Source organism: Taeniopygia guttata, chromosome 20, assembly GCF_048771995.1.
Source record: "Taeniopygia guttata chromosome 20, bTaeGut7.mat, whole genome shotgun sequence".
In the NCBI taxonomy this organism is placed as follows: Eukaryota; Metazoa; Chordata; class Aves; order Passeriformes; family Estrildidae; genus Taeniopygia; species Taeniopygia guttata.
The window spans coordinates 1,206,729-1,229,365 of record NC_133045.1 but is presented as its reverse complement, the minus strand read 5'-3'; the positions used below and the strand labels follow the sequence as shown (position 1 = coordinate 1,229,365).

The 22,637-nt window shown below is 52.4% G+C and overlaps 1 protein-coding gene across 2 annotated transcripts; it reads left to right on the top strand.

Annotated features, from left to right (window-relative positions):
* The first annotated feature begins 1,477 nt into the window (after positions 1 to 1,477).
* On the top strand, positions 1,478 to 22,343 carry GGT7 (gamma-glutamyltransferase 7). Of its 2 annotated transcripts, XM_030288457.4 has the most exons (16): positions 1,642 to 1,780; positions 3,962 to 4,051; positions 4,572 to 4,798; positions 5,897 to 6,048; positions 7,186 to 7,300; positions 7,817 to 7,884; positions 8,560 to 8,633; positions 9,061 to 9,254; positions 11,299 to 11,386; positions 12,377 to 12,504; positions 15,386 to 15,474; positions 16,258 to 16,401; positions 16,911 to 17,028; positions 17,533 to 17,670; positions 18,634 to 18,733; positions 19,660 to 22,343. In XM_030288457.4, exons 3-16 carry the CDS (start codon positions 4,631 to 4,633, stop codon positions 19,821 to 19,823), a joined length of 1,740 nt encoding a protein of 579 aa, XP_030144317.4. In that variant the 5' UTR covers positions 1,642 to 1,780; positions 3,962 to 4,051; positions 4,572 to 4,630; the 3' UTR covers positions 19,824 to 22,343. The 2 variants fall into 2 exon arrangements, with proteins under 2 accessions (XP_002195668.6, XP_030144317.4); XM_002195632.7 differs by lacking the exon at positions 3,962 to 4,051 and having other exon boundaries at positions 1,478 to 1,780.
* The last annotated feature ends 294 nt before the right edge of the window (positions 22,344 to 22,637 follow it).

The following is a 22,637-nucleotide window of genomic DNA, read 5'->3' as shown; positions in this document are numbered from 1 at the left end:
CAAAGGAAGATTTACAAGTCCCTGTGTTGAGGAGCACCGAGCCAGTGGAGCTGCTCATGCGGGGGATTAGCTGGGTCATTGGAGGATGAGAAAGTAGGACATGTACCTGTCAGGTGACCTCCCCAGATCCAAACAGCACTCCACACGCTCTGCCTCCCAAAACAGCAAATGTTCAGGATACATTGGGGCAGTAGATGGATTTTTCAGATCTGGCAGCCAAAGAGACAAGTTTGTGTGCCAAGTCGAGAGAAGCCAGTGTTGTTGCAGGGATAAGGAATTTTCACAAACTTGGACCATGGAGAGAAACAACATCTTCCATCTTAACAGTTATTTCACTGTTGTTTTTTAGGTCTATCTCTTGAAGAAGTGTAGGGGAAAATTTAAATGTTTCAGCCAATTTGATCTCAGAAACATCCATGTAACCCAAGCCCCTCAACACATATAAGTCCACCCTGCCAAATGGGAGCTGTTGGTAACCGCAGCTCAGGCCTGCCCCAGGCAGAGCTGGTGCTGTGCCCCCATTTGGGCTGCCCCGGCTTTGTGCTGGCTCCCTGTGCTGCCCAGCAGCCTCAGCCCCTCCTGGCACCTGTGCCGGTGCTGCTGGAGCCAGGAGCAGGGAGCCACCAGCGCCAGGTGAGCCTGGCCAGCTGCACCTGCAAACGGCAACCCAAACCCCCTGTGCTGTGGAGGGAAGTATGGTCTCCAGCTCTCATCCCAGAGGGCCACAAGCACGAGCAGCCAGCGATGGAAGGAAGGCTGTGGGAGAGCAGAAACCCAGCCGCTCTGGGGCAATGTCACAGCATCTCTTGCTGGTTGTCCCACTGGGTGCTGGTGCCCCCTTGCCCCGTGACAAGGGGTGACATGTGAGCCCCCTGCTACGGGCTGGCTGTGGCAGCGACATAATGTCCATGCACATCCCCTGGAAAACTCTTCCAGCCTTCTGGAGGTGGAGGAAGGAATCTCGGATCAAGCTCCCGGAGGCTTGGCCCGGAACCCGCCTGGTGCGGCGTCGCCAGGGCTGATCCCCTTGTGCGGGTCAGGCGCTGCTCGGGCCATGGAGCAGCCCCGGCAGGAGCGGGGCCCGGCCCCTCTCCTCCGCCCCGAGCTGCCCCGGCAGCACCCACCACAGGCCCGAGCGGCCCGGAGCGCCCCCGGCCCCGGGGAGGAGCGGCCCCCGAGCCCGGCCCCGGAGCCCGGCCCCCGAGCCCGGCCCCGGAGCCCGGCCCCCGAGCCCGGCCCCGGAGCCCGGCCCCCGAGCCCGGCCCCGGAGCCCGGCCCCCGAGCCCGGCCCCGGAGCCCGGCCCCGGAGCCCGGCCCCCGAGCCCGGCCCCGGAGCCCGGCCCCCGAGCCCGGCCCCGGAGCCCGGCCCCCGAGCCCGGCCCCGGAGCCCGGCCCCCGAGCCCGGCCCCGGAGCCCGGCCCCCGAGCCCGGCCCCCGAGCCCGGCCCCCGAGCCCGGCCCCCGAGCCCGGCCCCCGAGCCCGGCCCCGAGCCCGGCCCCTTCCGGTGGCCCCGCCCGGCCGGCGCGGGGCGGCTCCGTTTGACCGGGGCCGGTGGGCCGGGCCCGGCGTGACCCGGCTCGGGGCGGCCCGGCGATGGCGGTGCCGGCGGCGGCGGAGGCGGTGTCGGGCCGGCAGCGGGCCCTGGCCGCCGGCTCGCCCGTGGACTACATGAGCATCACCAGCTTCCCGCGGCTGCCCGAGGAGGAGCCGAGCGGCGCGGCCGAGAGCGGCCTCTGCGCCCGCAAGGAGGAGGACGCGTTCCTGGGCGAGCAGGACACGGGTGAGGGGCGGCGGCAGAGCCCGCCCGCGGCCCCCGGCACCCCCGGCCCTCGGCCCCGCGCCCGCAGCGGGGCTCCCCGGCTCCCACCGTCCCTGCGCCCCGACCCCGCCTTCAACCCACAGGGACGGAAGGCAGCCAGAGATCCAGGGCTCGGCACAGAGCCTCCCAGGGTAGCCTGGAATGTGCTCTCCCACAGCCTGCTTGGCCTTCCAGCCTGGACCATTTGTGCATGGCCTTCTTGCATGCTCCGTGAGCATCTCTCCACCTGGGATGCTCCTTGAACATCCCCCCCGCTCCCCCCCGCCCCGGGGTGCTCCTTGCACATCCCTCAGTCCAGGATGCTTCATCCCTTCGGTGTTCAGCTGGAATAAAGTCAGGTGATCATTTATCTGTAAGAAAATCCTCTGCCTATTTTTAACTGATTGCCTCCTCCTCCATAGTTGAGAGAAATGCTGTTTCTCCCCCATGTCGTGTTTCTTCAAGCGGTACTGCCCTTCACCCCTGGGGCTGGTTACCGGTCCGGTGCCTGTCAGCCCCCAGGCCCGTGTCTGCACAGCCCCGGGCACCCCTTGCCCTCTGCCCTGTCCTACTGTGCCCACGGGTGAAACTCCCATTGCCCATTCCCACCCTGTGCTCTCCTGACCATCGAGGTAAAGCTGCTGCCTGCAGGAGTGTGGGATCAGCTCTCCTGGAGGCACGAGGCCTCTTGTCACACAGCCAGAATCTGGTGCAGTTTTGGTAGTGCCAACACCTGCAGGTGGGGTGGCTGGAGAAGACAGCTGCTGCTCTCATGACACTTGTTGCAGGAGCACCTGCAGAGCCCACCAGCAGCTCCATTTTCTGCTGTCTCCTCTGCAGCAGCTCCAGACCTGAGGTGGCTCTGGTTCTCCAAAGTATTGGCTCCCTATAAAGCCACAACTCCTTCATGGCCCCACGGAAACCAAGTGGGATTTGTTGGTTTCTCTTTCAAAGTATGCACATTCGTCTTGGGATGGGCAGCTGTGCATTAGCTGTGCGGGCTGCTTCTGCTCCCAAGTGACGTCTTCCAGCTGCTCTCATCCCCACACCATGGCTCTGCTGTCCCTATGCAACAGTGGTCACAGAGACTAAAAATAGGATGTCTGTGGCAGAGAATGGAGGTGCTTCATGGTGGGAGGGCTGTGGTCTGCCCTCTTCCACAGTTTCTTCCTAGGTATTTGTGTCCCCTCATGCCAGGCTGGCCTGTCACCAGAGCAGAGGGTTGGTGTTCTGGAGGGATTGGGCAGAGGAGTCCAGCTCACGCCTCACTGTTTCCCTGCAGGTGGGGCTGGGGCCCCATTCGGGTGTGCCAGGGGCTGTATGTGACATCCCACTCCAATGGCAGCCCCTGCCAGGCCAGTTGTGGCCTGCACTGAGGCCACCAGCCTGTCCTCCCACTCAGACCAGCTCACTTAGACCAGATGAACCTATGAGGGGCTCAGTGTGTGCTCAGAGACTCAGGCTGCAAAAGCTGAGCCTTTCCCAGTCCCACTCCTAAACCACCACAGCACAAATGAGATTAAATTCACCCTGAGGGATTCCCTGGCTGTGGGAGTTTACTCCTGGTTGCAGCATCACTGAAATTAAAACTCCTTCCCTCCCTGGCGTCAGGAGAGCTGCAGCCAAGTCAGGCTAATGCCATGACAAGGACTAGGCTGGCAGTGCCCAGAGTGATACGCAGCACCTGCCAGAGCAGACAGATAGGCAGTTGATGGGGGATGTGGGCTTTCCTGCTCGCTCCCCTTTCCTTTTCCAAATCCAGGAAACATCTGTATGGAGGGACAAGCTTCTCATCTTGTCTTTTCTACTTGGTGCCCCTCTTTCTCCGCTATGGATGCACAGAGTACTGCAACCCCTGAAAAAATTCTTCCAGGAGCCCTGGATGATGCCCTGAGCTACTTGGTCCCCTTCAGAGCCCATGTAGGATGGGCACGACCTCACAGTTGCCCCAGCAGCAATGTGTGCCTGGCAGCAACGGGATGGGCAGGGCATCCTTAGCCAGTGCCCACCCAGCACAAGGGCAGCAGCTGACATTCACAGAGATTCAAGGCATCTTTCAGAGCAAAAAAGAGACTTTTTCATCCTGCTGAGGCCCAGCAGACCCCTGCCCCACTGCCTTCCCATCTTGGAGCTGGGTGTCCAGTGTGTGGCTTCATTTCACAGTGGGCCTCATCTGCCAGAGGAAGCAAGGAATTAAAGCAGAGTCCTTCCTGCAGCAGAGCGAGTGGATGTTCTGAGGCCTCCGGTTTGCAGGTTTGCTCCTCCCTGCTCTCGCTTCCCTAGAGGGATTTTCTGTGCCCAGGCCAAATGTTTTGCTTTACCTCTGTTTTGCTCAGATGCTTTCGCTCAGTCACAGTTCCAAGTAAAGCTGCTGCATCTTTTTTCGTATCTTAATTTCCTCTTCTTCAGTCTCGCTGAATTTCAAAGACCAACATGTTTGCTGTGTTAAGAATTCCACCAAATGGAGCATAAGAGTGGGCCTATGACTGAAGGCTAATGAATGGACTGAAATGGAGTAAAAATTCAAGGGGTTCTTGTCTCTCTTAATCTCCAGGAAAATCAGTTTGGACTAACCAGAGCTAAAGAAAAAGATCAGTAAAATTACTCACAGCAGTATCTGAGCCAGAAAGGCTCCCGAGAGCTGGGATCAATAGGGAAGGCGATAGTCATGCTGGAAGGGGCTCAGTGTAATGTTAGTGCTGGGTAAACACTGCAATAAGAGCCCCAAGTTGCTCAATAACTCACACCTGTTTTCTCCCTGTTGCCCACAAAGACCCAGACTCCTTCCTGAAGTCTGCGCGTCTCCAGCGCCTGCCCTCATCCTCCTCAGAGATGGGGAGCCAGGACGTGTCCCCTCTGCAGGAGACCAGCAAGGACCCCTTCTCAGGAGACTGCAGCTGCCGGCAGGATGGGCTGACCGTCATCATCACCGCCTGCCTGACCTTCGCCACAGGTGTCACTGTGGCCCTCATCATGCAGATCTATTTTGGGGACCCTCAGGTAAGACAAAACAGTGGCTTTATGGTTTGGCTTTGGCTCCAAAGATGGGAGAATTCCCTGACTTTCCTCCTGGTCAGCAGTTTGGCAAGGGGAGTACTGGGGAGCCATGGCTGGTGTCTGTGAGGCCCTGGGTGCTCAGTCTCCCCCTGGTTCCACCCCAAACTGGCTTGAAAGCCTTTTCCTACACCTGGAGGTTGTGCCTGGGGAGCTGAGCCAGACTCTCAGAGCTTGCCCCATGGCCAGGGTGTGGGGGGCTGTCTCAGGCAGATTTGGGGGTGCTGCTTGGGAGGGAACAGACAAACCCACTGCTGTGACTGCAGCTGCGGTTTGAGCCAGATGGGAGAGCTTTCAGAAAATAATCTTTAGTTAAACAGTAGGCATCTTGTCCACTTGGACAGAGTTGTGTGGATTATGGACATACATGCTGAGATTCACCTCTGGAAGATTCATCCAGGACTAAGCAGGGAAATAGCTGAAAATACAGGTGAACCTCCTGCTAATCTGTCCCACGGCCCAGTGCTAGATTGCACAGCCAAGGGAACATGGCCATGGGCTTGGATCCTCCTGCAGAACCTCTGCCAGGGTCACAGTCAGCCAGGAGTCACCATCTCCACCTGCTGCTGTGGCCCTTCTGTCTTTGCATGTCCCCAGGCCAGCCTGGCTCTTGTTGAGATGCTGCAATTTGTGTCATAGGGATGAAATCAACTCTTTAAAATATCATGGGACTGCATTAGCACAGCTCTGGCACAAGGATGAGAACAAGCTGTGGTCTGGGGGCCTGCTGCATTATTTATAGCTGTATCCCCATTCTTGGTGACTGCCTGGCTGCAGCATGGGGACAGCTCTGGGCTTGTGAGGGGCAGAGGGAGATGTGGCCCTAGCCTGGCGCCCTGAATGTGGAAAGTTGGCTGAACTGGTGGCTGTGGCTACCTGCAGCTGCGCTGGAGCAGGGATGGGCCAAGGGACGTACAGATCCCAATGGCATGTGTTGGATCAGCCACAGCCTCGGTGCTGGCCCCAGGCCTCGGGTGCCACACTGATGGGTGCAGGCCTGGGCAGGACCAGCACTGCCCAGCACAGCCCTCTCGTGTCCGGCAGCTGTTCCACCGCGGCGCTGTGGTGACGGACGCTGCGCGCTGCACCGCAGTGGGCACCCACGTGCTGGCCAGGCACGGCTCCTCGGTGGACGCGGCCATCGCCTCGGCCCTCTGTGCCGGCATCATCAACCCCCACACCTCGGGGCTGGGAGGGTAAGTGTGGGGCACTCGCCCTCTGCTCTTGTCTTCGGGTGTCCTCAAGGGAGTGGCTTCATGGAGTCCCAAACTGGTTTGGGTTGGAGAGGCCTTAAAGCCCGTCCAGTCCCACCACCTGCCATGGACAGGAACACCTTCCATTATCCCAGGTTGCTCCAAGCCCCATCCAGCCTTGGACACTTCCAGGGATGAGGCAGCCTGGAAATCAGTGCCTGGTTCCCCCACCCTCATACAGAGGAATATTTCTTCCAAATACCTGATGTAAACCTGCCGTCTGTCAGCGTAAAGCCATTTCCCCTTGTTCTGTCACTATCTGCCCTTGTAAAAAGTCCCTCTGCAGCTGAAAAATGTCTCTGTGGCAGTGCCAGGCTCAGGGTGTGGTGCCAGGGCTCTGACATCAGGCAGTGGATGTGTCCACAGGACAGAGACCCCCAGGCAGGGAATTGTTTCTGCTGTAGTGGCTGCAAGGAGCATCCAAGCCCCAGGCTTGAGTGGGCTGGTGAGGGGCAGAGGGAGACATGGCCCCCCAACTACATGAGCTGTGCCAGGAGCTACAAACACCCCGGGGTCAGTCCCAGTGCTTTCAGAGCCTAAGTCCTGCCTTCCACAAGCTCTGCTGAGGTTTGAGCCCAGCTCCAGGAAGCTGCCAGGGAAGGGTGTCCGTCTCATAGCCCTCATTCCCAGGGTGGCATCCATGTGAGCCTGATGCTCCTGGCACTGCAGGAGGGCTCAGGAGCGTTGCATAAACCAAAGCTACCTGATCGCTGCTCCAGCTGCACCACCCATTGCTGTTGTAAGCAAATACCCTCTTTTGTTGCAAAACTGCTCAGATGAGAAAGAAAATCCCAGATGGTCCCAACCTGGCAGTGGAACAGAGCCAGCGGCTCCCTGGCCAGGCAGGCAGGGACTGCTCCACCCTCACCAGGCTCAGCACAGGGCTGCCCGTGTCCCACACCAACCCTGCTTGGGCTGTCCTGGTGTGTGCCCTAGGGAAGGACAGCAGCATTCCCTGCTACTCCAGCCACCCCGTGGCTGGGGCTGGTGATCTGCCTCAGCGCCCCTTGTCTCACTGGCCCTGGGCTCCGTGCTGCACAAGCTATGCCGGTGCCACGCCCTGACCCTGTCTCGCCGCAGGGGCGGGGTGATGCTGGTCCACGACATCCGCAAGAACAGGAGCTGGGTGATCGATTTCCGTGAGGTGGCTCCCCTGGGCATCCCACTGGAAGGGGACCTGCAGCAGGACACCAAGGTGAGAACCAGTATCCTACAGCCATTGTTTCCAGGGCTGTTGTCTCCAGCTCTCCTCTCTCTAACTCTCAGGCTGAGGGGCAGATGCCCAGCAAAGCAACAAGGTCTCTCTCAACATGGGAGATCCTGGGCCCTACAGACATGGAGAATCTAGAGAAAACACTTCTTTTTCAGCCCCAAAATGCCTGAAGAGCTTTGGAGAGTAAAGAGGTACATCTCTGTGGCAGCAGGGTGCTGGGAGAACAAGAGCCCCAGGAAGGAGCATAATCAAAGGTTGTTCTGCTGAGTTATCTCTCCTGAACAAACTGGGTTGAGAACAAGACTGAATTTGCCTCTCTCCTTCCAAAATCTTTTATTCCATAGTAAAGTGTGTTGCTGCAGACCTCTTCCCCTCTCCTGACTATGCAGATAATTCCAAAGTAAACATGATTTGCATCTGCCCTTGCAGTTGGGGACCATGTCCTAAGTCCTCATGGAAAGGAGACTGCTCTTCCTTTTTGTCCTTCCTGTTTTACAGCCAGGTCTGCTCGTGGGGGTGCCAGGCATGATCCAAGGAATGCACGAGGCACACCAGTTACATGGCAGGTAAGGCATGAGGCTGGCACAGACTGTGCCCTGGGGTCCCTGTGAGAAGCTGGCAGCACATGAGCTCTTGCCATCAGACCTTGTTCTCAGCCATCAGTCAAAACCATTAGCTAAGAGGTACTTGGAGGATTGTGTTGAAAGAGATGTTTTTTTTTTTTTTGCTATTTCATGTACAAAAGAGAAAATTCAGCTTGGTCATGTTTTCTGCAAAGTGAACTGTTGGCTAAGAAGATGTACAATAAATGTTCTGTAAAGATGCAGCACATGGCTCTCATGTCTGTGCATTTTCATTCTCTCTTTAGCTGGATCCTAAGAGGTGTGCCTGTCCTTGGTGCTCTTTTGGGATACGGAGAGGTGTGAATGACTTGCTCACAACCAGAGCCTGGCTTGAGCTTTTGCTGCTGAGACACCCCTTCCCACATCCATGCACTGCCATTCCTCTCTGGGTCACATCCTGGAGTACTGACATGATCCTTTCGAGGAGAAACACAAGCAGTGAAAGCTCAGTTGTCCTTTTGGCCACTGCTGGCCCTACAGCCAGGATCCTCCCAGGGGTCTCCCAGGAGTCTCCCAGGAGCCCCTGACTGCAGAGCCAAGCCCTGTGTTTGCTCCCCACCACCTTCCCCACTGCTCTGCTCCAAGGCCCATTTCTCCTTGTCCTCTCTCCCTTGGCAGGCTCCCGTGGTCTGAGCTGCTGGGCCTCACGGCCGGTGTCGCCCAGAACGGCTTTAATGTCACGCATGACCTGGGTGAGTACCTGATGGACAGCTCAGGGCAGTTCACTGTGCAAGGCAGCTGGGGATGCAGGGGGTTAGTCGTGGGAAATCAGGGCTTTGTGGTCGTGGAGATTGGATGGTGTTGGGAGCTGAGCGATGCATGAGCCACAGTCTGCCAGGAGACAGCGTGGTGGCAGCCAAAGGGGAGCCCTTTGCCATGACTGGGGAGTGCCAGGGCAGAGCAGCCACACTGGGCAGTGCCCGGGGCCAGGCAGGGAAGGATGCTGGGGTTTCTTTGGGGTTCTTTCCCAGTTCCAAAGGATCAATGATCCAGCTCCCCTCTAGGGCCTGAGGCAGCCGCAGGCCTCCAACATCCCCATCAGATGCACAGTGACTCCAGCTCCTTTGTGCCTTCCTGACCCCTCCATTTTCTGGATGTCCTTCCCCTTCTCACCTGCAGCCAAAGCCCTGAGTGAACTGAAGGACCTGAACTACTCGGAGCGATTCCAGGAGATCTTCCTGCCGGACGGGCAGCCCCTGCTGCCTGGGATGTTCGTCCGGCGCCTGGACCTGGCGGCCGTGCTGCAGCTGCTGGGGGCAGAAGGGGTGTCAGCCTTCTACAGAGGAAACCTGACCCAGGAGATGATCTCTGAGGTGAGCCAGGACTTCCCCTGGCACCTGCCAGCCTGGGTCTGCCACCTGCTTAAGGTGACAAACTGGAGATAAGCCAAGTGCCAGCACAATGATGGGGACAGATGCCTCCTTTTCCTTTCCTGTCCCTGCAGTGGTGGGAGTGACACACAGGCTATTTCCACAGTCTACTGAAGTGAAACTTCCATTTCCTCTATAACTAGGACAGTCTGGAAGGAAAACAAAAATCATTTTGGGCACTGGGCTCTTTTCACTTGGGGGACAAAGCCTTTTCCCTCAGAACAAGAGGCTGTTGAGAAACAAGTTGTTGTGGTTAATGGGACTGTGAGATACAGACTTCAGGAAGATGGTTTAAAAAACACTGGGTCTTGTGAACAGAGGATTAGAAAGACTTGGTCCCACTTGGGGTTGCCCTAGTTTAACTCCTGCTAGAGGTGCTCTGGAAAAAAATATCAGAACAGACAAAGTAATTCTGGTAAAAAAACACCCCCAACAAACCATAACAACTTTTATGTCTGTGGCTGCAGTCAGGATAGTTGGAGCACCATTTTGAGCCACAGTGGCTCAAGTGATGCTCCTTCAATAGCTCATCAAGAATCTGGAATGTTTTCATTCCACTCAAGCCTCAGACATCTGTGGGCTCTGTATTTGGAAATCTACAGTTTACCTGAATACAGCAGAGATGAAGAATGAGGAGCAGGAAGAGTCCCAAACTTGTGAGCATCCCCACAGCTAAACCCTGCTTTGTCACCATGTTCCCCTGACCTGGGGGCTGCCACAGGGAAGCACAAATTCCCTGTGGCAGAGCAAGGCCCAGGGTTGCCACATCAAAGACCCTGACAAGCTCTGGGATCCAGTGCACAGTTCCAGCTTTGGTTGCAGAGCAGAGTGCTGCCTTCACAAAATGTTTATTGTTCCAGCACAGGGAGGGCATCCATCTGGTGAAATAAACAGCTCCAAAACATCCACTCTTTGCTTCCAGGCACAGGTGCAAAATAGTGCTCTCTGGGGAATTTGGGATGTCTGCAGTATGTGGCTGACTGGGACTTCTTCCCCTTCCTCTGCTCCTTGTGCCCCATTCCCCACTAGCTGGTCTGGGGAGCCAAGGTCCTGGCTCAGCACAGCCCTGGGGTTCAACCAGCTTTTTCTCTGGGAAGGAAACAGGGATCCCAAGTAGGAGAGACATCTTTAGCAGCTTTGGGGTTGCTCGACGTTCTGGCCCCACAGCATGCCCTGCATTAGCTGTCCTGCTCCAGTGATTCATTCAATTTTGCCAGAGGAGTTTTCCTGCCCAGGAAGCTATCTGGGTTAGAGATCAGAGCATGCAGGCATCTGAACGATTCCACCCTCTCCCTGAGAGTGTTGTCCAAACACTCCTGGAGCTCTGGCAGCCATGGGGCCATGCCCATTCCCTGGGGAGCCTGGTCAGTGCCTCACCCTCTGATGGTCCTCCCTCATCTCTGTCATGTCTCAACCACAGAAGACCTACAGTGGAGGGAATGGCCCATCTTTCCTGTACCAACCCTGGTGCATTGTACCTCTGACAGGAATCTTACAGGAAGGCCAAGGCTACAGCAGACCCACTGTCAGCTGAAATAATTTCAAATAGGGTGGGAATGGTGATTTTTTTAGTTGAGATTTCTAGTGATGGCCACCTGCTACACCTAAGCTCCTTGTCTCCTGGATCCATAATCCTGGCAGTATTCAATACCCCTTAACGTACTCCTGTTTGCCAGCCAGGGCAGAGAAGGCTGCAGGACAGGACCAATCCCCATCTTCCTGGGCAGACAAATGTCCTGGGAGCACCATTGAGGTGGGTGAGCTTTTGGAGGGGAGTGCAGAGCCTTCCTGTGATGCTGAACAGTGAGCCAGGTCACCAGGGCTGTGAAAGCCCAGATTTCCAGGTTCCTAAGGAACCTGGCAATTGGCTCAGGAATCTCAGTGGAGTGGGTTTGACACTGAGGGATGTGTTGCCCTGGGCCAGCATGAGGAGCACAGAGGGCCTTGACCCATCCTGCTCAGTGTGCACTGCTTTGCTCTCATGCAGGTCCACAACTACGGAGGAGTCTTGGTGGAGGGAGATTTCAACAATTACAGTGTCACTGTGGAGGACCCTGTGCACACAATCTATCGAGGTACACCCTCACCCGTCACCGTGCAGCGCCAGGGGAAGGTTTTCTTCACTTTGCAAGGGGTGGAAACAGCATTGAACAAGAGCTGCAGGCAAAGCTGTGCTGAAATGTCTGTAGAAAGGCCTTCCAGAGTTTCCTGCTATTCCCTGCTGACACTGATATATCATGGGCAGTTCAGGAGATTTTCAGCACAAGGGAAATGTTTTTTCCCTTGAAAGTCTAAAGAGGCAACATGGTCATATCTTGATGCAGTATCTCAGTAGAAGATGTTGCTGGACCTACAGCTAATGACAGTTCCCAAAGGGAAAAAAGCTAACTTTAGCCAAGAGGTTTCTAAAATGTCATTCTTTTCTAGCAGTCCCTGTATTTACCCTCCTTATAGCTGTAATGTTGCAAATTTTTTATGTAGCCTTCCAGCATGTAAAAGGGGTTTATAAAAATGAGGAAAAGTGACTTTCAGCATGGGCAGATAGTGACAGGACAAGGGGAATCATTTCAGACTAAAAGAGAAGAGATTTAGAATAGATGTTAGGAAGCAATCTCTCCCTGTGAGGGACGTGAGGCCCTGCACAGGGCCCAGAGAAACTGTGGCTGCCTCATCGCTGGAAGTGTTCAAGGCCAGGATGAACAGGGCTTGGAGCAACCTGGGATAGTGGAAGGTGTCAGGGGGTGGCACTGGATTACTTCTAAGTTGCCTTCCAACCTAGACCATTCTGGTTCCTTCTCCATTCTTCCATACTGCAGTCTGGAAACCAACAGCCAACCAATAAGAACTGAATTTCAGAAGTAAAAAAAGCATCCCTGTTTGGGCTTCCTTCATCCTTCATGAAGAAACAGAAAGATAGAACAGGGCTGTTCTGGGAAACCCTTCTCAAATCATGTTGCTTTCTATTATTTCCCCTCAAATCTGGAAGGGTTTCCCTGTCCTCATGGACGTGTGTTCTCACTGGATGGTGTCTGGCAAAAGCAGCTTCATTCCTCTTCCCTCCACAGGGCACCTTGTTTTCACCCCCCCACCGCCACATGCAGGTCCTGCACTGATCTCAGCACTGAACATCCTCGAGGGCTTTAACATCACAAGGCAAGGATCCAGAGGGAATATCTTGCACTGGATGGCAGAGGTAAGAGGAAGTTCAACATTTGCCTGAATTAGCTGTGCTGCTAGAGAATGATTTATTTATTTTGTGGTTGTACAAAAATGTTTATAGGTTATTCCCAGAGGAGAATGAGCAAATAGACCGCTAATATGTAAAACTGAGCAGTACTGCTGTCTCAGGGGCTGAGCAGGAGGATCTTTCCTGCTTAGGAAGAGCTTTTTTGGAGCAAACTGTGGCTTTGTCCATTTCTTGTATGCAATCATCTCTGCAGAATGACCCTGCAGGACCTGAGGATGGTCCAGTGGCCCTGGCCATTGCAGAGCACCCATGTGCACTGCAAGGTGTGCTGCAGGAAAAGCCTCTACATGGTGATGACAAGGAAAACTGACCCAATACTTCACATATTAAAAAAGTTTACATTTTTGGCCACCTCCTGATCTCTGAAGTCCAGAATTTTTCTAGTATTTAGGACTGTCCTACCAAAACCTTGAAGCTTTCCAGGGTGTTGAGCAAGTGCTCTCATGTCTCCTGCTCTGTAAGCAAAGTTGTTGTCTTAGATGTTCCACAGATCCACAGATGGGATTTATGAGTTGGGAATTTACAGATCCACAGCTGGGCTTTTTGAGCTGGGAATTTTAATTGAGGATTTAACTACATCCTTGCAGCAGACAGGACAATGAGTGCTTGGAAGTGTCTCAGCAAAAATGCAGCAACTGGAGATGTTATACACTATGCAGAGGCACAGGAGGTTGACTCACCTGAGTAATTTTTGAGCTCTCTTCAGGAAGCTTTGGTTGAATCTATTTCCTCTGCAAAGAGTTTCACCTGCTGGTTATCCTGGAGCAGCAACCTCCAACTCCAAGGCAGTCACTTCAGGAGATGTGTAAGCCTGATTCCCTAAGTCCCATAGCTGAACATATGGCTGAGGTTCAGTGCTAAGCCAGCTTCAGGTGTCCAGCCCTGGGACAACCAGGACCAAGGTTAAGAGATCCTTAACCTCTGAGGTGGAAGTGCTCTGCTGTTTCCATGGAGCTCTTCCCTGGCCTCCAAGCTCTTGCTCCCCCGATACGGCGTGGTAGTCAGGACACTGCTCCATGGAAATGCTGCCTTCTCTTCTCCAGAGGTTGGTCACATTCTACTCTCCACACAGTTGATAGCAAAGGAGAAGCTGTTGCTGCGTGGCACGTTCCAGATAGCAGTCACATCTTGCTGGCTGCCTGCAGGGGAGTGGGCTGTTCTGGATCCTGAACGACCATGGCACAACCTGCCAGCTGAATGTTGAGTGTGTTTTTGCTCAGCCTTTCTCTCTCAAGGCTGGCTTGGCTGAGGAGCAGATCCTCATGGCTCTGCTGTGGTCCTAGGGATGGATAAACCATGTCCTTTGAAATTGTATCTTCCCATTTTCAATGGAGTGGCTCAGGCTGGATTCTGCATGTCTGAGAAACCAAATATTTTCCTCCTTCTGCACCATCATTCCCTGATGTGGGCTGGGACTGATGCTTTCTGTTCAAGCCCTTTGGATGGTTTACAGCCAGCAGCTGGGGAGCAGAACAGCTCATTTCTGCTCAGCACTGGTGCTGGGCCAGCAGAGCTGGGGTCCAGAGGCAGCAGCGAGCCCAGCACCCCCTGTCCCATTGGGATTCAGTCTGATCTCTGCTATTGTGGTGACCACTCAGGAAGGGAAAGAGAAGCTAAATGGCATCCTGAAGACCCTGTGTGCCAGGTGGCAATGAAGCTGGAGCACTGATCTGGACATCAGCTCCGGCCAGAGATGTTGCACTTGTGGCTTCCCACTGCCAAAGGACAGGGTTAGATGGAATATAGGGAAGAGATTCTTCCCTATATGAAAATGGTGAGCTGCTGGCAGAGTTTGCCCAGAGAAGCTGTGGCTACCACAGCCCTGGTAGCATTCAAGCCCAGGTTGGAGAAACATGGGAAGATGTTCCTGTGTATGGCAAGGGGGTGGAATGTGATGAGCTTTAAGGTCCTTTCCAACTCCAACCATTCCATGATTCTGTGGCTGTACAAATGCTGCTGGATTCACTTGGCTCCTCCAGCACAGTTTGCCATGCTGGACTGAGGCTCCTTGGTTCCCACACCCACATGTGGCAGCCCTGTGCACTGCGGTGTTCCCAGAACCCAAACTTCGGGTAATTTTTCTTCATAAGCTTTAGCCAACACACAGGACACCAGAAACCTCTTCTAGTTTGGAGGATCAGAAGTTGTATTTCCAGGGCCACATAAATATTTTTCCTTTCCCCTCCCCTCCCCTCTCCTCTCCTCTCCTCTCCTCTCTTTTCCTCTCCTTCTCTTCCTCCTCTCTGTTGGGAAGGATAAATAAATATGATTGCCTAGCAGAAGAGTCACGATAGTACAGCCAGGATGAAAACAATCCCCCTACTGGCTGGACAATAACCTCACCTACAGAGGGGTCCAAAAGCCAAATGGACTTTTCCATCTCACCCCCAGAATGTATGGTTCACCCCACAGCTGTAACCCTCCCCTGAAGCATCAGGTGTCCGTGACCCCATTGGCACAAGTCTTGTTCCAGCCCACCTTGAAGCCCCCCCGATAAGGGGTCTCTGAGGGGCCAGACGCTCTCTTGGATCTTCCCCTCTCTTGGAACTTCCCCTCTCTTGGATTTTCCCCCTCTTGGAGTCCCTGCTCTCCTAGAGCACCCTCTCTTCTCTTTGTCTCTTCCCTCCCCCATCACCTCAGGCCTTCCTGTGTCTGGCAGCTCGAGGCAGGACCTTTCACCATCCCTAATAAACCTGATATTCTAAGAGCAACCAACAGAGATCTCTCCTCTGAATCCATCCAAACCGCCCAGGAGCCTCCAGCTTCACTACACTCTCCTCCTCTTTTCCTCTCCTCCTCTTCTCCTTTCTTTCCTTTCTTTCTTTAGACACTAAAAATAGCCCTGAGTCTGGCGAGCAACCTGGGAGACCCGTCTGGTGACGTGTCTGTCACTCACACAGCAGAAGGAATGGTGAGGTAAGTCTGAGCGGGACAGGCAGGTGACAGTTGCAGGATGTGTGAGTTGGATATTGTTCCTGGGTGTGCTGTGCCCTGAGCTTTTTCTCCCTCTGTTTTAGGAAGGAAAGGTCAGACCTTGAGTGTCCTCCCAGGGCTCATTCTTTTACATGGGAAAGGATCACAGCTGATCACAGGCACTGGGCTCTGGGGATGGGTCACAGGGTGTCCTCACTCAGAGATTTCCTGGAGCCAGCTTGAGCTTGAGGGTTCCTCCCACTTTGCCAGACCTCTAAACATTCCCTTTGAGTGGATTAGACAAACAGCCATCCCTGTGGGCATGGCCACACGTGTGACTTCTGCCTCTCCCTGTCCCCTCTGTGGGGCTCGGGGCCTTGCAGAACACCCAGATGTGCAGGAGAGATCAGGCCTGGGGTTTCAGCCCAGCTTTCCACCTCAGAACCAGGTTTAGCCACGGCGGTGTTTGGGCTGGGCCTGGCTTGTCTCCTGCTGAAGACTGGCATTCAGCTGGGGTTGTCACCTTGGCCATTGTGGGTGGGTTTACTCCTGCTGAGGGCAAACAGGGGTAGACAGAGCTGTTGGAGGCTCATGGCAGACTGAGTGCCTCTCTGTGCAGACTGAGCCACCTTGTCACCCCTTCCTTCCCCGGGGTGAACCAAAAGAGCCCCTGTCCTTTTGCAGCCCCTCGGGGACACCCGGCCCTAGCTGTGTAGAGGCACCAGGACACATTCAGCTCCCCAGGCTCATGGCTTGCTTTCCTCTCTCCCTCCCTCCCTCCTGAAGTAAATCAGAAGCCAATTCCCTGCGCCAGCTGATCAATGACTCCCAGTCCTTGCTGTCCATGCCTCACTCCCCGCTGGAGAGTGGGGCCGCTGCCAGCCAGGTCCTGGTCATGGGCCCCGATGACTTCATCGTCGCCGTGGTGAGGTAAGGGCTTGGCCTCTTCCCTTCACGTTAGCCCGGGCTGGGAGCAGAGAGGAGGGAGCAGATTTCGGCAGGACAGGGTGAGACCAGACCTGGAAGAGGCAGGCTGCTGTCCCAGTCAGTCCTGCAGCAGAGGAATGGGAGTGGGACTGAGATGTGTGGGCTGGTGCTGCTCTTCCCTGTGCAGTCCTGGAGTCCTCTGACAATGGAATATGGCTGCAGTGGCCTGTACCTGCTTCCTGGGGAGAGGTGGTGGCAAAGGTAGGGCTGATGGAGGCAGAGCCATCACAGCAAGGGGAATCCTCAAGCATGGGGAGGGACAGAGCTGCTGCAGCATATGTGTCTCCTGCTCCGAGGTGCATTGGTCTCTCCTCAATCTCACCAGCACTAGGGAACCATCCAAGAATCTCTGTAAAGACAAGGTGGGACAGAAAGTTGGAGCCCTGAAAGCCTCAAGGTGTACAAAAAGTTCTGGGATGGTTTTTATGAAATTTCCTTGTGTTTCTTTTCAGTTCTTTGAATCGTCCCTTTGGCAGTGGCATAGTAACACCCTCTGGAATCCTCCTGAACAGCCAGATGTTGGACTTCTCCTGGCAAAATAAAACAATGAACCACTCCATTCCCAGGCCGGTAATGAATGACATGACAAATTCTTGATTTACCTTTTTTTTTTCCCCAATTTTATTGTCGTCTTCACAACAGTGGAACTATTTAATGCCTTATTAATAACAGAGACAACAGCATGTAGAAAGCTGCTATTTTTCATTATATGAGCCACTGAAAGTGAGAAAACAGAGGGCTCCATGTCCATCAGTTATTATTACAATGCAGAATTATCAAACAGCGCTGTTACATACTTTCCCTGCTGCCCAGATGCACTTTAAGTAACAATGTGGACTTGTATTAAGCACTTTTCTTCATGAATTGTTGCTCTTCAGGTTAAAAAGTAAGAGGTAGCAGGAAAAACATCTTCAGGTGTTGGAAAGAAACAAATGCAAACCTGTCCTGACAGCTCCCAGAGCTGCCTTATGCATTGTGAAGCCTCTTCTTTGGAAGAGGGTGGTGAAGGTTTGTTCCTTCTGTGGGAGAGTTGGCTTGTTGACATTTTTCGGTGCAACTTTTCCTCAACTGCAGCAAAACCTCCTTCAGCCTCGGAGGCGGCCGCGCTCCTTCCTGCTGCCCACCATCGTGCGGCCCTCCGAGGGGCTGTGTGGCACCTACCTGTGCCTGGGAGCCAACAACGGGGACAGAGGCCTGAGCAGCATCGTCCAGGTCAGTGCCGTGTCCTCCCAGAGCAGCTGCTCAGCTCAAGGCTGGGTAGGGTCCCCTCCTTTCTCTTCCCAATTGTCCCAGGCTGGGTCAAAACCGGTGGCCACAGGTTACTGGTTCAATCTTTGGTGTCACCAGTTCCACACTTTGGTTACTTCAAATCTCCAAGGGTTACCAGTTTACTTTTCTTGCACCTTTCCTGGTGGCACCACTCATAACTGTAGAGGAGAAGCATTTTGGCAAAATCTATAGTGGTTTTTGTCATTCTAATACCTGTTCAAAACTCATCTTAAGGATGATTAAGAAAAAAAGGAGCATTTTTTTATTCAGCGAATTGCAGGAAACTGGCAGCCCTTTAGCCTTTTCCACGTGAAAAGCTCCTTTTAGGGCATTCCCAACTAAATTCTTCCAGCTTAACACTGAATATAAACTGGGCAGGTCCTCTTAATTTATGATTTGTAAGGAGGTGAAGTACTTGCCAAGAGCTTGATTGCTTGTCCAGCAGTAATGGATTGCTGAAAGGAAAAGCCTGAGCAGGGCTCCCAGTTTCCTTACCTTTTGGAAAGCATTATTCAGAGCAAAACCAAAGCCAAGAACTGCTTCCGAGTACTTTGTTTGGAGAAGTCACATGCTGAGCTTTTGGCTGTAACAAACACTTCTTTAGAGCTTACATCATGTTCCAGACACTCAACCCTGCTAGTTTAGCAGGAGCTGTGTGACAAAAAGCCCATGCTATCCTGAAAATGTCCTGCTTTACAAGCAACAGCATACAGGCCACATTCCAAGGACCTCTTAGTGTGTGCACACCCCTGCAGCAGTTCATGCAGTTTAATAAATGGTTCAAAATCTCCTTTGCCTGCTGCAGGTGCAGATGTGGGAGCCACCAATTTGGGGGATGCTCAGGAAGCTGGCTTCTCCTATTCTCATAGCTTTTTTTATTATTGAGGATAATTTATTCCCTTGCAGGTTTTGGTAAATGTTTTAACGTTTAACAAGAATCTGAGTGAAAGTTTGTCACTTGGTCGACTTCACCCCCAGCTTCAGTCCAACACCTTGCAGGTTGACAGTGAGTATGGATACTGGGTGGGGTGCTGCCTACAAATCCAGCAAATTTAGGAAAACAACAGGATTTTCCTAGCACACTGCACTGGAAGCACCACAGGTCACCATGTTCTAGGGTCCCCAGGGGGGTGGAGGGTTTTGGGAAGACAAAAATCAGAATTCAACTTCTTCAAAGCTTGGAGCCTTTGTTGAGCCGTGTCCTTTCCCTCTCGTCCTGGAAATGCTTCCTGACCCCTCTGGCACCACCTCTCCAAGCTCTGTCAGGTGCTTCTCCCCAGCCTTCCCACTGTCCCAGCTCATCTGCTGGCAGTAGCCTTGTCATGTCCTTAAATCCTTCTGGAGATCAGGTGCCATGGACAATATCTAAATAAAAAAGATTGCAGCCTCAACTTCACCCAGACATGTACTCAAAGCTTCCCGCACTTTATTCCCACTGACATAAATTATATTCCTTCACTTTTCAGTCCATGTCCCTTAATTCCTGCAGCTGGGAAGAAGGCAAGGCTTGTGGAAAGGCCTGTAGCTTGACAGTGCTGAAAACAGCGTCAGTGCTGGCGCTCTGCAGTCTGTACTGTCAGCTCTTGTCCTTGTTACTGTAGTCTTAGTCTATTTCGTGTTTTTCACACTGCCCCAAACTTCACCAGAGCCAACCATAAGTGAAATTTGGTTTTCATTCCACACCAAATAGCCAAAGTTTCTGGTCTTTCCCATTTCAGAGGAAAATCTAAATAGTGCAGTGCGCCTGCAGACTTGGAAACTAAAATGGAATTAAATCTGAAACTTCACAAGGTCCCAATTTGTGAGTTTGGACATTGTGAAGGGGCAGCAGGCAGGTTCTCCCCACTGTAGGCCCCAGCAGTGTTAGACAGACCTTTACATCACAGGCAACACTGGTTTTGTTTACCAACTCCTCTTTTCAAATCCCTGCAGGCGAGTTTCCTGAAGAAGATATTGAATTTCTTGTGGCCAGGGGCCACCGGGTGGATAAAGTCCCAGTGGTGTCCCTGGTTCACGGGGCCAGGAGAACCAACAGTTTCATCATTGGCCTGAAGGACCCCAGGAGTGCAGATGCTGCCGGAGCCACGATCTTGTAGCAGCTCCCAGGGCCGTGTTCTGTGAGCAAGGCTGACACACAGCCCTGTGATGTGCATGCTCTGAAGTGGCCCCTTCTCCAGCCCCCATACTGCTGGGAAGGTGTTCTGCACTCCCCACCCCAACAGCACCAGAGGAGTTGGCAGCTGCAACATCCATCTCTCTTTTTATTTTTCAATTATTTGGTTTGCAAGCAGCCTCATCCTTGTTACAGGAGTGGCAGGAGCACTTTTCTTTTGGCAGTCTCGCTAATAGTTCAGTCTTTCCAAAGCCCAGTTCTAGCCAGGATCTTACTTTTAGGGATCAGGAACATGAGCAAGGGAAAAAACAGCTGCTGCTGCTGATGTTATTATGATGATGATTATCCTCATCTGTCTGTCTTTCCCAAGCTCTTTCTTTGCTTCCAGTGCAAGCCAGTAATTAATACAGCCTGATGTAGTGTTTGTAGATGCCTGCAGCTGGAATACTGGAGAGTCCTCTAATATTCCATCTGGGCCAGCTTGATTTTTGCCAGTGTGCAGCATCCCAGGGAAGTTTCTGTGCCCACATCACTACATACCTTGAATTTTGGTAGTAAATATTTTGGATCCAGTTGCTGCGCAGACTCACTAGCAGCCTGATTTTGTACCCAAAGCAATGGTTTTCACCAGCTCTAACAACTTCTTCCTCTAACAACTTGTGCACCCCACATCAGTTTTCTTACAGAGGTTCAACCTCCTCACTGGTGAATTTCTGACTAATGGTAGCAGGTTTAACTTTCTTAGACACTTTTTGGAGATATTAGCAGTACTCCACAGTGAAAAACCACAGATCACAGACTGAAGACCACATGGAGAGCATTTGGGTGGGTTCAGAGCTTTCCTTCCACTGCATTATCTCAGTCTGTTCCAAAAGCCTGGGTCCTTCCTACAGAGAGGCTTGGGAATTTCTGCAGACTTAATTAATGGCTGTACCTTAGCTCTGTGTTTTAGTCCTAGTGAATCTATTGGAAAAGCTGAAGGGCGTGAGAGAAAAAGTACAAACCAAACCAAACACTAGTGAGATAATTTTCTGTCCACAGCATATAGTGAAAATAAAAGAATGCTCTTGCATTTCATGTCTGAAATTAAGAAGGGAAGAATACCCCAGCTTATATTTGCACCATGTCATTCAACCCACATTTGGACATTTCCTACTCTTTTTGCTGACTAGTTAGAGACACTTGGCACTAAAAAAATCCAGAGTTTGATCATTTTCTGCAGTCTAAAATGTGATGTTTTCCTTCATGGTGCAAATGCACCCATGGCCACTGTACATATTATATATGTATGTATGCTTATGGTTGTCTTGCTCTTTGATTTGGTGATCACACCACTCACCCTGACCTTCCTCCCCAGGCACCCTGTGACACCCTGTTTGTGCCACCCGCTGGCATTCGATGGCATGGGCTGATTTTGGGGTGGTCAGGGCCACAGGGCAGATAATTGGACTCATTGTTCCTGAGAGCTGCAGATCTCAGAGCAGCCCAGTGAAGCATATTGGGCTGAGGGAGAACAGAGGTGTTCTCGTGCTCTGCTGAAGTGCAGCCACCCACCCTGGGCAGCTCCTACTGACGGGACCATCAGCACATTTCCTGTTCCAAGTGCCCCCGTGCCTGCAGCTGGGGCAGAGGAAGCACAATGTTATATCTGTGGCGTGTTCTGTGCCACCAAGAAGAGATTTTCTTCACCACAGGGACACCAAATCTATTTATTTATTTCTCCGTCATCAACACTAGAGTTGGTCTCTGGCCAAGGATGGAGAGTTTGTAAATGTGTCTTGGAACAGACCTCTCCAGGCTCCGTGGGAAGGGAAAGAGGAAGTTTTGTGCATTGAACCTCTCTGCAGATGATCTGGGTGTTTCTGGTCTGCCCCAGCCCAGATCTGTCCCTCAGGCATGGAGGTTCTCTATGAACAGCTGCAAAATATGTGGTTGAGTCATTGTCAGTGCAGAACTTTGCATGAAATGTCACAAAACACTTCAAAAGATGAATTTCCTCCTTATTAACTCAATTCACCAAATTCTGATGCTGGATACTGTGTATATGTTTGGGAGTAAAAGTTTTGATCTTAATTCAAAAGGGCACTCCTATGTCCCAAATTACAATTTCACAGCAATTATCCAGAATCTTAAAATAAAGCATGTTCTGAAGTGTTCTGCTGGATCATGGCCTGCATTGCAAAAAAAAAAAAAAAAAGAAAATTTAAAATAACTGGAAGATGAGGTTTAGGTTTCAGCTAAAAGAAGTAAAGGTATTCCAAATTATTTCCTTTTCTTTTTTTTTTCTGTTTAAAACAGTACAGATGTATCCAACATGGACACCTTTAATCTGCTAATTGGCCCAGTGTCTCTGGTGTTTTGAGACCATCTGTAGTGATTTGATGAATTCTACATCTAATGAATTTAAGATCTGATAAATTTAACATGAGGTACCAACCTGATGTTTCCATTGGTACTGGTGAGATGGGCATTGTGAAATAAAGGGCTGTATTGCAGAGATGTGTCTGTGCAGAGTACCTGTACTGATTTCAGCCTGGCATTTGCAGGCATCTGACAGCTCTGAAGGAGAATTTGTCCTGAAACTTTGTCATGAAAGTGTCAGTGTCAGTCTCAGAACACAAAATACAAAGGGGCTGGGAAAAACAACGACAATTTTAAAAGGAACAAAATAAATACAAACAAAGTAAACACATTTTAAAAATATGCCTTTTCTAAATGTGACCAATTATGATCTGGAATGTGGCCAGCTTGTTTCTGCCCAGGTTTGCAGTGCTCCCTGTCAGTGTGTGCTGGTTTC

Coding starts and splice junctions, on each gene's coding strand:
- GGT7 (XM_002195632.7), top strand. CDS start 1,594: ATGGCGGTGCCGGCGGCGGCGGAGGCGGTGTCGGGCCGGCAGCGGGCC. Junction 15,475..16,257: donor ACAGCAGAAGGAATGGTGAG/GTAAGTCTGAGC, acceptor TCCCTCCTGAAG/TAAATCAGAAGCCAATTCCC. Junction 16,402..16,910: donor TTCATCGTCGCCGTGGTGAG/GTAAGGGCTTGG, acceptor GTTTCTTTTCAG/TTCTTTGAATCGTCCCTTTG.